Here is an 18,387-nt window from a genome sequence, read left to right on the forward strand (position 1 = left end):
TTGAACAATATACATCAAAATTAATCAATTGAATCATATCTTTAATCAAAACAATCAATTCTTGTTCAATACTCTGATGTCTCATTATACTAAATACGGTTTCAGTTTGACATGAAAATTTATGTACGGTTGTTATGTTAAATGGAGAAACTGCAGAATGATAGAAGAAAAAAATAAATAAATAAAATAGTGTTTTATTTTCTGAAAAATCTTCAAAATCGAATGACACATCCGATAACAAAAAATGCTTTAAATAGAGTGCGACGAATTAAACAATAATATACGCCGCGGGTGGGAAAACTGAACTCACGAATTTTGTATCCGCCCCGCAAATCTAAAAATCAATCATAAAAACCACGATCTCTATATTTGTTCGAAGTTACCGGACAACAAAAAATTTAGTGATCTACCGTATAATGTATCATTGTCTTTTTCAACTATTCGATATCGTTTTATTCATAAACAAACTGCATTATTCATTTTATAAGTAACGACGTTCACATCTAACTTTCTTTTGCTGCCTTATCAATTACAAACTCAAGATTTTTACCAAAATTTGTTCATTGTTGCTCTCACAATTTATCATTTACATATTCCTGCATTCGTAGTTAAATACCCAATATTTCTTATTTAGCCTGAAATATGCGGTTATTATTAGTGGCTAAATAAAAAAAGAAAAGAGGAAGGAAGAGTGATTGACAGATGTGTGTGGGATTCCCCTCAGCTGGCACACACAGTGTAGGTGCAGCCCAGCTCATCCCGCACGCCCGCCCCCATCCAGCCTGTCTCCTTCTTCTCCCTTCTTCATTTTCCCCATTTCCTTCATTTATCTACCTTCTTCCTTTCCCCATCCATCACTCTCTCCTCACAATGGATCCCTGCCCCTTCCATCGCATCCTCATCTCCAATCTCTCCCTCCGATTTCCCCTAAACCCTCTCCTCCCCCTCTCCTCCTACTACTGCAAGCTCAAATTCAAGCCCTTCCCCAACCAATTCGCCGACCTCTCCCTCCAATCCTCCGACTCCGACGCCCTCGACAGCAAAATCAACGCCTGCTTCTCCCTCAGCAAGCCGGAGCTCGAGAAATTGGCCGACAAAAGCGGCGGATCCTCCTCCTCCCTCAAGATCGAGATCCACCGCCGCGGCGCCGCCGGATGCGGCCTCCGCCGCGGCGGGAAGCTGGTCGGCTGCGTCGCGGTGCAGCTGGACCTGAGGGAGATTCTCGACAAGATGGGGAAGTGCGTGATTCATAGCGGCTGGGTCGCGGTCGGCGGGTCGGATTTGAAGCTGCATCTGAATGTGCGGGCCGAGCCTGACCCGAGATTTGTGTTTCTGTTTGATGGAGAGCCTGAGTGCAGCCCGCAGGTTTTTCAGGTGAATGGGAATGTTAAGCAGCCGGTTTTCACTTGCAAGTTCGGTTTGAGGAGTTCTAATGAGAGGATCATCAGATCGAGGTGAATATCTTCATTCCTTTCTTCAATTATACTACTAATTGATTAGAGATTTAGAGCTGTAGTGTTTTCCCCTCAATTTTAGCAATTGCTTTTGAGTTCTGAGTTTGATTTTGATTTTGATTTTGATTAGAAAATGAATATTTTTAGGAATGAAATCAGATTCAGATGATTACTTGTATAGAATGTTGATTATAGCGTTGATTGAATTAGCAATATGAGAATTTGATTGCAGATTGGATTTTGCCTTAATTCGATTAAAAAATTATGAACACATTCATGGCATCTTCTTCCATGTGTTTGTTAAAATGTTTAAACAGATCTTCTATGATTAATTAGCAGTGTTTGATTCGCAAAATGTTATTCATATCACAAAATAATCTGATCTTTGAATTTGTTGATGAACAGATCTTCACTATCAGAACCAAGCACATCGGCGAGCTGCTTCGGCTCCGGCGCTGGCAACAAAGAGCATCCCTTGAAAGAGCGGAAGGGATGGTCCATCACCATCCACGACTTGTCCGGATCCCCCGTCGCGGCCGCCTCGATGGTCACGCCGTTCGTGCCATCGCCGGGCACGGACCGAGTGAGCCGGTCCAACCCGGGGGCGTGGCTGATCCTGCGTCCGGGACACAACACGTGGAGGCCGTGGGGGCGGCTGGAGGCGTGGAGCGACGGCGACCACCTCGGCTACCGGTTCGACCTCGTCCCCGACGGCGGCATCGACGCCACCACTCTCGCCAGCTCCAGCATCCCCACCAAGAAGGGAGGGAAGTTCACCGTCGACATCACCACCGGCCCCACGCCGATGACGAGCCCCAACAGCAGCTTCGACCTCAGCTCCGGATCCGGGTCCGGGTCGGACCTCGGGTCGGCCTCCGGGTCCGGGTCGTGGGCGCATCTTTTGTACCGAGGGTTCGTGATGTCGTCGACTGTGCAAGGCGACGGCAGGTGCTCGAAGCCGGAGGTGGAGGTCGGGGTGCAGCACGTGAGCTGCACGGAGGATGCGGCCGCGTTTGTGGCATTGGCGGCCGCCGTGGATCTCAGTATGGATGCTTGCAGGCCGTTTTCGAAAAAGCTCCGCAAAGAGCTGCGGCAACCGGATCTCGAATAGGGCATTGCCCTGTTCGGGTCGGGTCTCGGTCGGTCCGAGACGCGAGAGCCAGAGTTTTACATCAGTTTTTCCATTGCTAGTGTATAGTCATCGACAGCTATTTTTTTTCATTTTAAACATGTTCCCATCTTCCAATTTTATTGAGTCAATTCATTTGTACAATTGCGAGTTTTCAATTCGAAATTTTAATTATTTATCCGGGGAGTAGTATTTTATTGTAAATTGTGGTTAGCTAAGAATGAAATAAAAGTATTGGTGACAGGTTGGCTTATGCTAAAGATCTGTATATATAAATTCAAAATTTCAATAAAGGTGTCCATCTACCCACTCTAAATGTAATTTGTTGAAAAAGTAAATAAATCCGACCAGGCGACCAGCTTGTTTTGCCTTTTGGTCATTGAAAAAATGAAATAAATTAAAAATTACTTATGTTCGAGAAGAAATCTTATTGAAATTTGATCATCCTCTAAAGTCCAAACCCTATCATGGTCATGGATTCTAGTATTTTCGTTCAAATATGAAATTTTATTGAAAATAGATTATCCTTCTAATGTCTAAAGTCTAAACCCTTCATTAAGATATTTAGATTCTGTGATCTGCAAAATTACCATTACAAGTCCATATCTTTCTCAATTTATGGTATTTTTGTTTAAGAATGAAATCATATTGAAATTAGATCATTATTCTAAAGTCTAACCTACAATGATTTACATTCATCAAGGCATTTAGATGCTATGACGTGCAGATTACCATTATGAGTAAGTATCGTTTCTTGTTTCGGTATTTTTGTTCAATAATGAAATCTTATTGAAACTAGATCATCCTTCTAAAGTCTAAACCCTATCATGATTTACATCTCGTCAAGACATTTAGATACTACGATGTGCAAATCACCGTTATGAGTCAACATCTTTCTATGTTCCAGTATTTTTTTTAGATGTCATAATGTACAAAATTAAAGTTACTACTCCTTCCGTCCCGGCTAAGATGACACATTGCTTAGCCGGCACGGGATTTTAGGAGTTATTGGTTAAAGTGTTTAATTGGAGAGAAAAAAGGTGGGTGTAAGTATTAAAGTAGAGAGATAAAGAAAGATGGATATTTTAATAGGAGTGAGAAAAAGTGGTTGAGTGTATTAATTGGAGAGATAAAGTTACCAAAAAAGGAAATGTGTAATCTTAGTTGGGACAAACTAAAAAGGAAAACGTATCATTTTAAGCGGGACGGAGGGAGTAGTATAATTGCAAAGCCTACGAAATATTAATGAACAATTAAAAAGCAGGACATGCGAAATTATTATCACTATCAACAAATCAAAATCCTAGATCTAATTCAGTGCCCTCTTTAATTCCAAAGCTCTCTAAATATAAGTAACAGTGTTTAATGAACCGAAATAAACTATGGCTTATTACTAGTGGTAAATATTGTTGTGCAAAATTAATTCAATGCGTGAGTGGAATTATAGTCATTTTTTAATTTTTTTCACTATATCATTAAATATAGGTAATTTATCGGGAAATTATGATTTTTTGATAAATTTTGACCCCTCTCGGCCGGAACTTTCAAAATTAATCATAAAAATTATATATTTTAACATTTTCTCAATTTTCCCTTGACAAAATACTCAGATTTCTATTTGCAAGTATGTTGTTAAATTAGTGCACATGTTTTAAAATGATGATGTGATTGAATTATTTACTAAATGTGTTCAGAAAATTGGTAAAATCACAAAAGGTCTCCTCCAAGATTTTTTCGACGCCGAATTAAATACAATTTCAATTAAATTAGACCCCATGAGAAATTTAAGAAAAATATTAAAATTTATCATTTTGAAACTGTTCTTAAATTGCGAAATGAACTAGAATTTGATCAAAATTCATAATTTTCCCCCAATTTGTCTCCTTTTTAGTAATTTAATTGGTCAGTTCCTGCCTTCGTGGAGTATTTCGAGACTATACAAATAACACTAATCTTGTTGTTTAGCTAAAACCTCAATTATGTATTTTAAATTCCTTATTAGTGGTCGACAGTTCAGATTGCACGGCTTGTTTCATGTCCACATATTTTGACCTACCCACTCTTTATTTTATTTCATCAAAGCTTAATATAATCTCCACTCATCCAATAAATTACAGCTTATGAGTTAGGTTGGAAATAATTATAAACTATACTATCTACATAATGAAATGATCGAATATCAGAGAGTTCCAAGCCTACAAGTTTCCTTCTCTTTAAGTATATACTATTAATTTAATCGCTTTCCACTTATTTATCAGGGCAGAAGTGTCTTACCTTCTGAGTTGCATTTTGACATTTCTTCATACCCATTTTCTTAGGCTTACTTTGAGGTTTTGATGTGGATTAGCTAATTCTTGACTTCAACTAAAGTCTTCAATGCTTCCAGAGTATATTGCACCCAACCTGTACCACAATATTATTAAATTCAACAAACTATTTCGAAAAATGCATTCAAGAAACCTATCACAATGAATAGCAAAACAAACAAATACTACAACTAATGCTGCAAGTCCCTTTCAACTAATTCTGATATAGTAAATAGTTTCACCTAATCTTAAACCACATTAATGCTAACATTTTGGCTCCAAGTGCAGCAACAGATACCCTTGATGTCAATGACTTCAAATCCCATACTCAAGAAGTCTTTGTACAACCATGATTCATATATCAAATAATGTAGCATGAAGGATTGAAGAACATGGTTGCAAACTTACTAACATAAGCAAATTAGATTAGTTGATTCATACAATATGAGGCAGAAGCCGGCTGCCATCACCTTGCCTAAGTTCTACGCGTAAAGCTGGAAGCAGAAGCTTGACATTCATACACAGGAAAAGGGACCAAAAATATACTACGGGACCCTGATATTAAAGTGGGAAAACAAGGAAATCGATGCGATTAACAGTACCCTGCTACCTATATATTCACTCTGCAGCAACATCTTTGCTGTTGCTCCCCTCTGTTTGTATCTCGGGGAGTGTGTCGAGATCCACTCGAATATCTTTCTCCTCCATGGAATCGGAAGTATCAGATATATCAATAGCATCCTCTTGAACTTCTTCTTCAGCATTATCAGTCGGTGTAGAATCCGAGCTTTCATCTGTACCATCACTTGTATCTGATATCTCACCATTAAATTCAGTTTTCACTTCTGTAGTGTTGTCCTCTTCTACATGTGAAGCCTCTAATTTTGAATCGTATGATACAGAAGAGTCTGTACTATTATTCAAGAACTCCTCAGGAAGTGATTCTGCCTCGTTTGTATCAGTAGAACCTGTTGAATTAGAGTCCGAACGAGTATTGTCTACATTTAAGGTAGACTTATTGGCCTCCTCTGGATCAACAGTTTTAGAGTCAGATTCTTCTGCAGATGTACGCTCGGTGCCTAACTCAGACTTGCTCTCTGTTGCATTATCTAAGGGCAACGTCGAGTTCTCTATTGTAACATCAGCAGTTGTGCTATTACTAGTCAAATGATCAGTGGATCCTTCGGTTATTGCATTATTAGGAGTAGAGTCATTCTCAGGGTCGTGTAACGTATCATCCTTGACTGAAGTGGCTGTGACATTTGGTTGATGGACATCTCCAGCTGCCTCGTTGCCATCCACCTCCGAGTCTTTCATGTTCTCACTTTTATAAGTTTCTTCACTCTTATTCTCTTTCGAGTTCTCCACTTTTTCATTCTCAATTTCAGTTACAGCACTAGAAGCGTCATCTGCCTTGTAATGTTCCTCACGTGCTTCGTGGGCACTCCTATCTTTCGTATCACGGTCAGTATCGTCAACAGTTGTTTCCTTCTCCGTTTGGGCATGACCTTCAAAATCTGTTTCTTGAGTTTCATTCTCCTCACCATCTTCCCTCTTCCCACCATCCACCAAACCATGTTCTCTATCAACTTCGGTATCAGATTTCTCTTGTTCGTGCTCTTCCCTTTCATCATCTCTATCTCCTTCCTCGTCGTCATCCCTCTCATCGACCTTCTTGTCTTCTGGATCATCTTCATCATGCCTCTCTTCCTCTAATTCTTCAGCAGTTTCCTCTTCTTCAGATATTTCATCATGAATCTCACTCTTAGAGTCCATGTTGTCTACTCGAGGACGGATATCTTTCCTTCCAAGTCTTATAAGATCGTCACGACTTGTTTTTTGAAGCGACCTTTTGGCATTAGTTTCATCAAATTCTGCCTTCTTGTCATGGGAATGTTTAAGTTGGTATAGCAACCAACAGCAAACAGCAAGCAGCAAACAAACTTGCAGCACATTCTTAACCTTGACCCCTTTGGATCTTTGGTTTCTGCTGGATGATTGTCTATACATAATGATTTCTACAAGTATTCTCCTTTCTCACCGCTACTCGAAAGAATCTGCCATTTAAGAGGAAAAAGAAACATAAAAAAATGGAATTTTCATTATGACAATCACATTATTAAAAACTTAAGATGATCAGGAAATCCTTTTCACTGATAAATTCACAGCATTGCAAGTTAGAAAAGGATCATTCGTGGAAAATATCTTCCCATGGGACATGGTTCCGATTCAAGAAATGGTTTCACATATATTTGGGTTCGTACGAAAACAAATTCATGTGCATACCCAAATCATGATTTCCAGCCTCAGGGCCATTTAATTGTATACAAGCTTATATTTGACAGAAGTTAGAGATAATTAATTTATGAGGACATCAATGATACACAGACGGCATACTATCAATATGCTCAGGGTGGGACGTAAAAAGAGAGTGATATATCTTTAAGTAACTAGTGGGAGCAACAAAAAGTCCTAATACAGTTTACATCACCACAACAGATCAAACCTCACGAAATGTATTCAATATCTCTTGCAATCTTCCACAACATATGATTTGAAGGATTCTTTATTTCGAATTAATCATTTTGTTTATAATCAATTATTTGAACCAGAGTACTTGAGAAAAGGGACAAACTGCATATGTTTTTTTCCTGGACCCCAGTCATGTAACGAACCATGCTTAAGAAAGCGATCACAAGAAACACCTCAAATCACACTAAATCACATGTAGAATGTAAACCTCAGAAGCATCAGTTTGACTAACATAACATATAGAAAGACGATACTCTTGTAAGCATCGTAGATGCGGAACAGAATTACGAAGAGGAACAAAAGATCCACACATTAAATTTTGCTATATTGCAAACTGAAGCTTCATTCACGACCACGTTAATTACCCCGACCTGACCCTTCAGGGAGGCAAGCAAGCTTGCATTTGACTGAACAAAGTTACTTACCTTCTTTAGCACACACAAAAACATTAAAGATCAAATCACTCTTTATGGAAGTTAAATACTGAAAGCATCTATTAAGTAGCATGATTAAATCATGATACCAAATAGTTTAGACAAAGCCAGGGAGACTCCACATACTTTATTCCAAAAACAATTCTCAATCTATCTTAGGTTTTCTCTACTGTAGTCTGCAGCCAAAAAAATCTAACAAAAACAGAAAATCTACAAGAACAAGAATTTAGGCATAAATTAGAGCAGTCAATTGTAAAAGGCCTTTATCTCCGATACAACAAGAACATAGAGAAAAATGAGAGACTATAAAAATTCACCGCTGAATTAATCGTTGAAGCAAAATCCCAAGCAAATGAAGTCAGAAACAAATCTATACAGCAATTACCCAAAGCCGAAGCAGGAAACAATTGATCACCACGACATTGAAAAATTCAATTCCACCACAGCCATCATTTAACGAAGTAAACGAAAACACTCAACAAATTGCGAATTTAATTAATCAATTACGAATTTACAGAACACAGAGCCAATGGCATACCTTCAAGCGGTCCCAAAGAAAAACAGGAAATCGATTAAAAAGAGACAAAAGGATGGAAACTTCGAAGCTCGAAATAGCTGGAAAATGTCTGTTTGCTGTAAATAGGAGGGCTTGCCAGCTCCCTCTCTCTCTCCTCTGATCTACTGATAATGATAGAAGGGACTAGGGAGTGTTCCTTGTTCACTCAGAGCAGAGGGATACGACATACAGTTGAACCCATATAATGACCAGGTTATATTCAGTTTCTTCCATACAGTACTTTACAATTTCGCCATGAGTCGCTTCATGCTGGCTTTAAATTTCTGATGCTAAGAGCACTCCCAATGGGTTCCCTTAAAACTCTCTTATTTCTCCCTTATTTCTGCCACATCATTTTAGGTCCGTGAACTTTGAAAATATCATTTTAGGGTCCGTCAACTATGAGTTAATATCATTCGAAGTACTTTTTTACTACTTCCAGGTTTTTATGGACGAAAATACCCCCAATACCTCGAAGGGTATATATTTTTAATAAACTTATCACATATTCATATATTTTTTAAATATCTTTACTATATATTTTTTGATGAATTTTTTAAATATAATTTAACCTTCGATATTATCATTTAAAATTTTGTGACATGCAAGAAAAGTTCCTTTTTCAACTTTTTATAATTAAAGAATTTCAAAATATTTTTAAGATATGGATAGTCGTAAAAATTAATGTCACAGTCAATAGACGATACTTGAATAGACAATACTTGAATATTGATACACTGATATATTTTTAAATAATATATCAATATTCAAGTATCGTCTAATGACCGTGATCTTGATATTTTACGAGTATCCATACCTCAAAAATATTTTAAAATTCTTTAATTATAAAAAGTTGAAGAAACGTTTTTTTGCATGTCACAAAATTAAGTGGTAATATTGAAGGCCAAATTATATTTAGAAAATTCTTCAAAAAATATGAGTATGTGATAAGTTAATTAAAAATATGTACCCTTCAAGGTATTGAGTGTATTTTCGTTCATAAAAACTTAGAAATAGTAAAAAAGTACTTCGAATGATATTAACTCATAGTTGACGGACCTCAAATGATATTTTCAAAGTTCACAGACCTAAAATGATACTTTGACAAAGTTCATGGAAAAAAAAGATGTTTCTTCTATTTTATATTGCTAAATACTTTTGAAGTGTCCATAAATTTCTATACAACTTATAATCTAGTTTATATTCTATCTCTCTTATTTTTTCAATTATACATTAAAACGCGTGTCGAATTAAATATTCATACTCTTCGGGGGACGAAGAGAAGGAGTATTAGCATCCAAAACACACTAACAAAGTTTGAAATCAAGCAATAAATTTTTTTTCGATATTATTGGGACAATGCACTCTGTTCTGATCTAGCCCATTGCCCATTTGGGCTTGGGCTAATTATTGTTTAAATCAATGGAGCTGAATTTTTCGAATTATCAATTGTTGGCCATAACCTTTATCGGCCATTAGTTTTGGGCTACAATGCATTCTTGCTAACACATTTAACACCAAAAAATTCAATAAAAAAGTAAAAACATTTTTAAAAGTTACTCCTTCCTCTCACTCCAGAAAATCCATTTTGAAAATTTTAATTTATAATGGATCAAACAAAAATATGCCTAAATTATTTAACAAGTACAAAACCTTTAACTTTTAGCTAAGTATAGGAGTGAAAGTCGGTGCATAGACAGAGACAAAGAGCAACTCTTATTAAAGCGGAGGCGGACATTAATGTGTCGAAACATACAGAAGGGAAGTGATTCCAAAAGTATGCATATATGAGACAGCATATTCGAGAAAATTGATGTTATTTACATCAACAAAGATGCATCTATTTTGGCATTCCTCTAAAAAAAACTCTAAGTTAATTATGTGTATCTTTGAGTGATTGGTTCGTGGGAATAGACGTCAAAAATACAAATATTCTTAAAAAAGTACACATTTCTCTCACTTTCATTTGAAAATTTTCAATTTATAATATCTCTAACCAGAAAAAATCCTAAATCATAGGAAATTTTTAATTTTTAGCCAAAAAACTACATTTAAGAGGCATAAATAAATAAAAACCAGTAAATAAAAAAGTAAAATTCAAACCGACCACGTGGAAATTAAAGGATAGATGCTTGTTTGTCTCATTGTAATTTAGTTTAATGTTTTAATTAATCATTCTTACATATAAATGTGGCCAAAAAATTAACTACTTATAGATGAATATAATAGGAAGATCATATCCAAGGAAAAGAATATTTGCACTCACAACAAAGCTGGTTACAAAAGTGATCAAATTATTTTCCAGCTCAGGTTTTCCTCTTTTCTTACACTTTCTGCAATAGGAATACCATGAAAATTGAAAAGCCTATCGATAATGTTTATGTATGCCAAAAGCTTGGAATATTGCAAAAGAAAAAAAAGAAATAATAAATAAACAGCCACATTTTGCATTTAATTAATTTCTGTTTTAACATGATTGTAGTTTGTTACTAACTAATCTAAGGTTGTCTATTGATGTAACTCCAAGCAAACTTAATTAGTTAAATTGAATCTATAGATGTGCTTAATTATGGTTGGTGGTATATAGTAGTAGTATATTTCATTGCTTGCTACTAAAGATATTCTTGCTTAAGCAAAAAAATCTAAGTGGTTCTCTTCTCATTTTGACACCCCTACCATGCAACACCTATATCTAGTCTTTTACACTCATTCTTCATCACACAAAAACAAAATCATGAATAATTTATCTAGTTTTTTCCTTTTGGTCTCAATTTTATTGATCCAAGATTGTTGGGCATCAATTGTTTCAACAGGAGATTTCAACAAGGATTTCTTTGTGACATGGTCACCTAGTCATGTTAATACATCTATTGATGGACATAGCAGAAGTTTAGTTCTTGACAAGGATTCAGGTTAATTAATTGATTATCATATTTTAGTAGTTATGTTAATAAATTTATGTATTAATTGTTTTTTTTTTTTTTTTTTTTTTTTTTTTGTCTAGGTTCTGGTTTTGCTTCAAATGACATGTTCTTGTTTGGACAGTTTGACATGAAAATTAAGTTGGTGCCAGGGAACTCAGCTGGCACAGTTGTGGCTTTTTATGTAAGTCCATATTTTATAATGTGTTTGTTATGGACTCTTGTAAGATGAAACGTGTCTCATATCGATCGTGTAAAGCAATTGATATGATGTTTCTAGACCAAATGGGTCATTTTTTGAGACAGGACTAGTCTTTTGGGATAAATTTCATCCTTGGTTTATAAAATTAAGGCTTTGAGTGAGACGTCCGACTATATAGTGTGGTGGTCTGGGGAAGGAGGCAGTCGACCTACATAGAGTTGCTAAGTTTTAACCGAACCACCTTGCTTAGTCGTAACCGGCCCACCGGTTCCAATTTTGGAATCATGAGTTGTGCTACCCAGATAAACCGGAATGGCATATCGGTTCTACCGGTCCAATTCCGGTTAACTTACGATTTCAGTCCAAAATTGGGAAAATTGACGGTTTTGAAAAACCAACCGAACCACCGATTTTTCAGTTCAAAACTGGAACCGTGAATAAGGTTTCCGGTTTGTTACGGTTCCATTCCAATAGAATCGGAACCAACGGCAACATTAGACCAACAAGAACGTTTGGTAGCCAACTCTGGGAAAGAGTCTGTCGTGACCAAATAGGACGTTGACCCTTAAGGAGTTGATTGTTACGGACTCTAGTGTAATGAAACTTGTGTCATGTTACTAGTTAAACTACGTATATATAGATAGATATGTATTAATTTCATGATCATGAGTTGTTGAGATTAATTTGTTGTGGTGTGAACGCAGTTGACATCTAATCAACCCAATAGGGATGAGCTGGATTTCGAGTTCTTGGGCAACGTAGAAGGACAACCTTATACACTACAAACTAATGTGTATGCAAATGGCTTTGATGAGAGAGAGCAGAGAATCAAGCTATGGTTTGATCCAACCAAAGATTTCCATACATATTCTATACTTTGGAACCTCTACCAAATTGTGTAAGAATTTCATTAGTTTCCTTCAATATGCCTTTTGGAATGCCTTTATCTTCAACCAAAATCAAAGAATCAAAATTTCACAAGAATCTTAAAAATCCAAATGGTCCTAGTATAATATGATTTGATAGTCGATAAAGATTTGTTTGGTCTATATTTAATAGCTAATCAATGTGATATGGAAAATATAACCAAATTAAAACATTAGTCTCACTTGTCGCTTGGGACATTTGAATTTAATATTTTCCAAATTATTTTTCTGCGTCCGCCCCAGCAAAGGCAGATTTAGAAGGTGTTTGCCACCCCAAAAACACATATGATTGTTTTTATAAAACTACCTTGTGAAATTATAGTTTTACCTCAGGAAAATAAACCTGGTCATATATATGTGTTCAGGTTCATGGTAGATTGGGTCCCGATCCGAACCTACAGAAACCATGCGGACAAAGGCGTGGCATACCCTAGGTGGCAGCCGATGAGCGTGCAAGCGAGTTTTTGGGACGGCGAGAGCTGGGCCACAAATGGCGGGAAAGACAAGATAGACTGGAGCAAGGCGCCGTTTGTGGCCCCATTTAAGGACCACAAGATCGATGCGTGTGTTTGGAAGGGGAATGAAGGAAGCTGCAGCGACCCGAAGCCCACAAATTGGTGGAACAATAAGAGGTTCAACTCATTGACATGGGCACAAAGGAGGCTGTTCAAATGGGTTGAGAAATATTATGTCACCTATGATTATTGCCAAGATTATCATAGGTTTAATAATACTCTTCCAAAGGAGTGTTTGCTTCCTAAGTATTAATCAATTATCAAATTATATGTTACATGTAATCATGCATGATTGGGTTGGATTATTATGTACTCCCTCCCTATATGGCACAATTTCCTTTTTAGTTTGTCCTACAAAAGATGTCATATTTCCTCTTTTGGAAAAAGTTCATTCTCACATCAATTAGTATAAAATTATATTTTCTGTCGCCACTTAATATACAAAATAACATCTCCTAAAATCCCGTGTCATTCTCACATTTTCTCTCGCCACTATGGGACGGAGGGAGTACTATTCAAATTACTAACGATATATCACACATAAAGTTATGTCAATTTATGCAGGCATGCACTTTGTTGATTTAAATTCGAAAGTAAAACTAAGATAGTTTAGTAATCAAGTTTAAACTTTGATTGAACGTGGTGTTATGTTTGGTATACTGAAAAGCATGTTTCGAGCAAGTTTCGCGCGAATAGAATCTTGCTTGTATACGTAAAACTCTACAATCCACTTTTAACCCGATTCAGTATTATTCGAGCAGTCTCGCACGAATAGAATCACTATTATTATTACATTGTGTTTGCTTGTGCATTTATAAGATGTTTTACAAACATTTAAATGCATAAGAAGTAAACAAAGTCTTTTGCTTAATAGACCGGTTGTGGGCGTCGTCCACTTTAAGGTAACATGATCAGATCTATACAATGCTTTGCAAAAGAAAAAGAAGAATTTCACAACCTAGATAGGCTTTGGCTACCTATCGTGAAAGGTTGCAATGTTAGTCCGCATATTTCTAAGCCTTACTGAAATAAGATGACATTGGTGTGGTATAGCACTGAACGGATCTAACAGCAAGACGTATCTTTATGTTATCTACTGAAAGACTAGGTATTGATAAAATACTATTTCTTAATCTACATATGTTAGCATTGAGCATACGGTATTGATCATGCACTACTTTGACTTATCAAATGGTGCGGGTTTTTCGCAACCCAATGATCCCGATATATTGGGTAGTGGTGATTAATATCTAGCGGTGCTAGGATTGCTATTATGTTGAAATGTGCGCGAGGTGAGTCTCGTTTGATAATGTCCTCAAGAGGAGCTCGAACAAGGTTTTATTATTCAGAAAACTGGCCAGTTGGAGTTTTATCGCTCTATGAATAATAAATAAATGTTTCTTGCTAAGTCCACTCTTGGAATTAATAAGATGTTAATTAATTAATTCCATAGTAGACATTAATTAATTAATAGACATTTATATCTTAAGCGCGAGAAATAAATAATAAACAAAGTGGAAACCCGGATTACTTGTAATTTCGGATTTGGATGGGGAGAGTTCAATATTACTTTTGTAGTGGTTGCTCGTAATATTCCAATATAAGCTTGTATTAAATTGTGGGTTCAATTTAATTAGTAAAAAGCTAATTGGGGGAGCTCATATCCAAAACCTTCCATAGATCTCTGTGTGGGCCCAAAAGGAACTTAATATAAATAGGAGAATAAAGGAGACAGAAAAGACACATTATTATTTTTCTTAAAAATTTTCGTCCACTCCATCACACAGAAAGAGAAGATTTTTTCTTGTTATTTTCTCCTCCGTGAAAATTTCAGCTCCTCCTCCGTGAGGAATTTTTCTGTCTTCTTTATTCGAGTCCTAGTATTTTGATAAGATCAGCTCACCACTGATATCGAGATACAGTTCGGGAACCAGAGAGAAGATCCGTGGTCTAGTATTGAAGATAATCACGTGGAGAAGGCGCGAGCAATCGTCGATTCTTTGGATAATCAAATCGGTAACCCTAAACCGTAGAAATCATGTTTAGAATTTATATTTCTTTAAACATGAATTATTTGCGTTCTAGCATGCAATTATCTGTTTAACATGTGAATTGATTAATCGCATAATCGGTCAAATAGATCCTTATCTGATTTATTTGTTTTGTACAAGTCTTCCGCTGTGCAAGGGGCTCCAAACCCCAACACATAGGATAGTTGTTATCGATTCCGTAGGATTCTACCTTCTCAATTCTTGATCTATATCATTTATCTTTTAGAGTGAACTACAAAAATGGTCCCTGGACTATGGGTTTATCTCGCTCATAGTCCTTGGACTTTAAAAATATCTCCAGACATCCTTGGCTAAGGGTTTATCTTGAAAATGCCCTTTAGGGAGGTTTTGGGGGGTTGGGCAATTTGGTCTTTTTACACTTTTAACATTTTAATTCTGATATTATTACAATTATGTACTAAATCTGATATTATTTCAAAATGATCATTCTTCTTCCCTTTTGTCATCCTTCACTTTGTTTCTTTAAATTTTGATTTTTAAATATCAATAAGTCTTTTTTTTAATTAAAATTATTAATTCATGAACATATAAATATTGATTAAAACTATCAATTTTTGTTATTTAATATAATATTCAACTGAATTGAAGAAGTATAGAAAAATAATATTAGTCGTGATGGAAAAATAAGAGCTAAACTATTTAGCTTTTGTTCAGTTGTTATAATTGCATGTGATTGAATATTATGAAGTTGACTAAAAATTTGATCCTACTAAAAATTTTATATAGGAGTATATTTGTTGAAATTTTCTAATAAATTTTGATTGTTTTTAAATTAATAAACGAAAATTATTAGTTTTACATTAGATGTATATTTATTTCAGAATAAATCGTGTTATATGATATAGTTACTTTGACGACAAGGGATGTTATCTATATGGGAGAATTTTGTTATCTTTTACTTCTTCTCAATTCCACAAAGCATTATTATATATAGTTTCCAATTCTCAAGAATTAATTAAGTGCCCCACTAGTTCCCTATTTCGGAGAAAAAATATGCTCAAAATCTTGTATCAACACATATATACATAGAGAGAGATAGAAGATCATATATAGTCATAGATACGAATAGTTATGATCAAAGAGTCACATCCTTAGCACACACATATATATATAGAGATAGATCCTCTTAATTATTCAAACAAACAACAACTTTCACAAAATAACATGATTGAAATAAAGGGCCACTTATTTAATTAGTACTACTATTGTAATTTAACATTGACCCTATTGATTAATTAAGATGTGTACGTTCAATACGGACGTTGTCTGACGTAGTTGCCCGGTGGGGCGTAGTTGCACGAAACGAGCCACCACCCATTGTTGCACCGAGCCCTAGCGCAGCCTAGTCTGTTGGAGTTGCGCCACACCACCTGAGTGTAGTGGCGGCACTCCCCACCAACACATGAGTTCGAACCGTAGTTATAGTTAGCCTTCTCACTCACCCACATGTCCACAGCTGCACGGCCGGTGAAATCACCCGAGCCCTGGGCAAGGTTCTCACCGTATTGCCTGTTGCCAGAGTGGACCATGTTGCAGTCTCTCAGCTTAGAGTTCACGTAGTCTCGTGCGAAATTTGCCACGCTTTGGTCCCACGTCATGGGCCCCACACCGACTTGAGCCCGGGCACTATTGTGAGCACTGAGGAAGTCTTGTTGTGAGTTTTGGCCTTGACATAAACCTTGTAGGGTTGTTAGGGCAAGGAAGAAGAGAATGGGTAGGCAAGGTTTGTTTTGGAATGTTTTCATTTTGGTTAATTATGGGGAGTGTATTTATTAAGAAATAATAGTAATAGTGTGTGAGATTTTTGGTAAATCTTGGAATTGTGATCAATCAACTAGGATGATTAGTGCAATGGAATAAGTCGATGTGACTGGAAATAGGAATTTTGGTTATGTTGTTAGTACTACTACTATTTATTTTCCTACTATTTGTATTGTCACAGTTTTTCAGTCACCATTTGAATATTTTATTGGAGCACTACTACTATTTATTTTCCTACTATTTGTATTGTCACAGTTTTTCAGTCACCATTTGAATATTTTATTGGAGCGGAATCATGTTTTAGCCATTTTTTAACGGGAGATTTTTTTTATTTAAATTACATAATTTTTGGTTGACTTCTAGTCAATTCTATATTTTTTTTAAGTAACTAACTAAATCATAATTTTTGTACATTTCTCAATTGTCCTATACTATTAAATTTTTTAGAAATTTTTTAATTAAATCAGGATTTTTAGTAAACTTCTTAATAAATTTAGTACTAGTATTATTTTATATCATGGTTGTTGAATTTAAGATGATTATTATGTAAGTGGTGAAAATATAATGGAAAAAGGTATAAAAATGACAACAAATTTCATCAAAATTTTAATTGTATGAGCAACTAAAAAATATATACAAAAGTTATTTTTTACTTTTGAAATATAGGATTGCACAAAAGTCAAGTAAAAATTACTCTACATGTCCACCATTTAAACAGTTATTTTGTCATTTTTGAATGTTCATGATTTAAAGAATCATTTTTTTCACTTTTTGTATGTGGATGTTTCACTTAACTTTTTGCAATCTATTAGAGTATTAAAAATGAGTTCCACATTCTATTTACTTTTCTTTACAAAGTCAAATAGTAGTAATTTCTTAAAACTTATGGCAAGTTAAAATAGTGTTTTAAATGATGGACGGAAATAGTATGATTTAAATGAAATTTTTTTCCTTATCAATAAAAATAAATAGGTGTAATTGAGTTGGCCGGGTAATTTAAATTTGTGACTTCTTGCTACTAGGCCAGCTCAAAAAAATGCAGACTTTAAAACCACTCTTCACAAGTCCGAATAATGTAATATAGAAAATTAAATTAGTTTGGTTTTTCACTCTCCTCTAATGTATGAAACAATTTTTCAAACAAAACATACGAAATTCTCTTGTCAAAATTAAAGCTAAATAAGGTATAGACGTATAGTCGACTTAGACTTCATGACTTTATAATGCTCATTAGAGAGAAACAAAAAATACTAATAAACCCGTCTAAAAAATAGTACTCCCTCCGTCTTACTTAAGATGACACGTTTTCCTTTTTAGTTTGTCCCAACTAAGACGACACATTTCCTTTTTTAGAAACTTTCTCTCTCCAATTAATACACTCAACCACTTTTTTTCTCACCCCTATTAAAATATTCATCTTTCTTTCTCTCTCTATTTTGATACTTTCACCCACTTTTTCTCTCTCCAATTAAACACATTAACCTATAACTCCTAAAATCCTGTGCTGGCTAAGGAATGTGTCATCTTAGCCGGGATTCAGTATTGTTTTTACTTTTTAATTTGTCTACCAAAGTTAGTC

General features: G+C 35.6%; 4 protein-coding genes across 7 annotated transcripts; 2 read left to right on the top strand and 2 right to left on the bottom strand.

The window, feature by feature from the left end:
- The first annotated feature begins 718 nt into the window (after positions 1 to 718).
- LOC125223261 lies at positions 719 to 2,761 on the top strand. Its single transcript, XM_048126330.1, has 2 exons — positions 719 to 1,454; positions 1,860 to 2,761. Exons 1-2 carry the CDS (start codon positions 871 to 873, stop codon positions 2,563 to 2,565), a joined length of 1,290 nt encoding a protein of 429 aa, XP_047982287.1. The 5' UTR covers positions 719 to 870; the 3' UTR covers positions 2,566 to 2,761.
- A 1,933-nt stretch (positions 2,762 to 4,694) lies between these two features.
- On the bottom strand, positions 4,695 to 8,592 carry LOC125223329 (dentin sialophosphoprotein-like). Of its 4 annotated transcripts, XM_048126428.1 has the most exons (3): positions 8,394 to 8,592; positions 5,500 to 6,946; positions 4,695 to 4,986 (listed from the first exon to the last, which is right to left on the bottom strand). In XM_048126428.1, exon 2 carries the CDS (start codon positions 6,897 to 6,899, stop codon positions 5,508 to 5,510), a length of 1,392 nt encoding a protein of 463 aa, XP_047982385.1. In that variant the 5' UTR covers positions 6,900 to 6,946; positions 8,394 to 8,592; the 3' UTR covers positions 4,695 to 4,986; positions 5,500 to 5,507. The 4 variants fall into 4 exon arrangements, with proteins under 4 accessions (XP_047982385.1, XP_047982381.1, XP_047982382.1 ...); XM_048126424.1 differs by lacking the exon at positions 4,695 to 4,986 and having other exon boundaries at positions 5,273 to 6,946; positions 8,394 to 8,591; XM_048126425.1 differs by lacking the exons at positions 4,695 to 4,986; positions 8,394 to 8,592 and adding an exon at positions 8,241 to 8,367 and having other exon boundaries at positions 5,273 to 6,946.
- Positions 8,593 to 11,145: 2,553 nt separating this feature from the next.
- On the top strand, positions 11,146 to 13,352 carry LOC125223854 (probable xyloglucan endotransglucosylase/hydrolase protein 10). The gene is made up of 4 exons (XM_048127156.1): positions 11,146 to 11,323; positions 11,416 to 11,516; positions 12,239 to 12,432; positions 12,826 to 13,352. Exons 1-4 carry the CDS (start codon positions 11,146 to 11,148, stop codon positions 13,226 to 13,228), a joined length of 876 nt encoding a protein of 291 aa, XP_047983113.1. The 3' UTR covers positions 13,229 to 13,352.
- Positions 13,353 to 16,297: 2,945 nt separating this feature from the next.
- LOC125220618 (pathogenesis-related leaf protein 6-like) lies at positions 16,298 to 16,645 on the bottom strand. The gene has a single exon (XM_048122773.1). It carries the CDS (start codon positions 16,643 to 16,645, stop codon positions 16,298 to 16,300), a length of 348 nt encoding a protein of 115 aa, XP_047978730.1.
- Between the last annotated feature and the right edge of the window lie 1,742 nt (positions 16,646 to 18,387).

Source organism: Salvia hispanica, chromosome 4 (assembly GCF_023119035.1).
Source record: "Salvia hispanica cultivar TCC Black 2014 chromosome 4, UniMelb_Shisp_WGS_1.0, whole genome shotgun sequence".
Taxonomy (NCBI): Eukaryota; Viridiplantae; Streptophyta; class Magnoliopsida; order Lamiales; family Lamiaceae; genus Salvia; species Salvia hispanica.

Coding starts and splice junctions, on each gene's coding strand:
- LOC125223329 (XM_048126428.1), bottom strand. CDS start 6,899: ATGTATAGACAATCATCCAGCAGAAACCAAAGATCCAAAGGGGTCAAG.
- LOC125223261 (XM_048126330.1), top strand. CDS start 871: ATGGATCCCTGCCCCTTCCATCGCATCCTCATCTCCAATCTCTCCCTC. Junction 1,455..1,859: donor GAGAGGATCATCAGATCGAG/GTGAATATCTTC, acceptor GTTGATGAACAG/ATCTTCACTATCAGAACCAA.
- LOC125220618 (XM_048122773.1), bottom strand. CDS start 16,645: ATGACGTGGGACCAAAGCGTGGCAAATTTCGCACGAGACTACGTGAAC.
- LOC125223854 (XM_048127156.1), top strand. CDS start 11,146: ATGAATAATTTATCTAGTTTTTTCCTTTTGGTCTCAATTTTATTGATC. Junction 11,324..11,415: donor AGTTCTTGACAAGGATTCAG/GTTAATTAATTG, acceptor TTTTTTGTCTAG/GTTCTGGTTTTGCTTCAAAT. Junction 12,433..12,825: donor TGGAACCTCTACCAAATTGT/GTAAGAATTTCA, acceptor ATATGTGTTCAG/GTTCATGGTAGATTGGGTCC.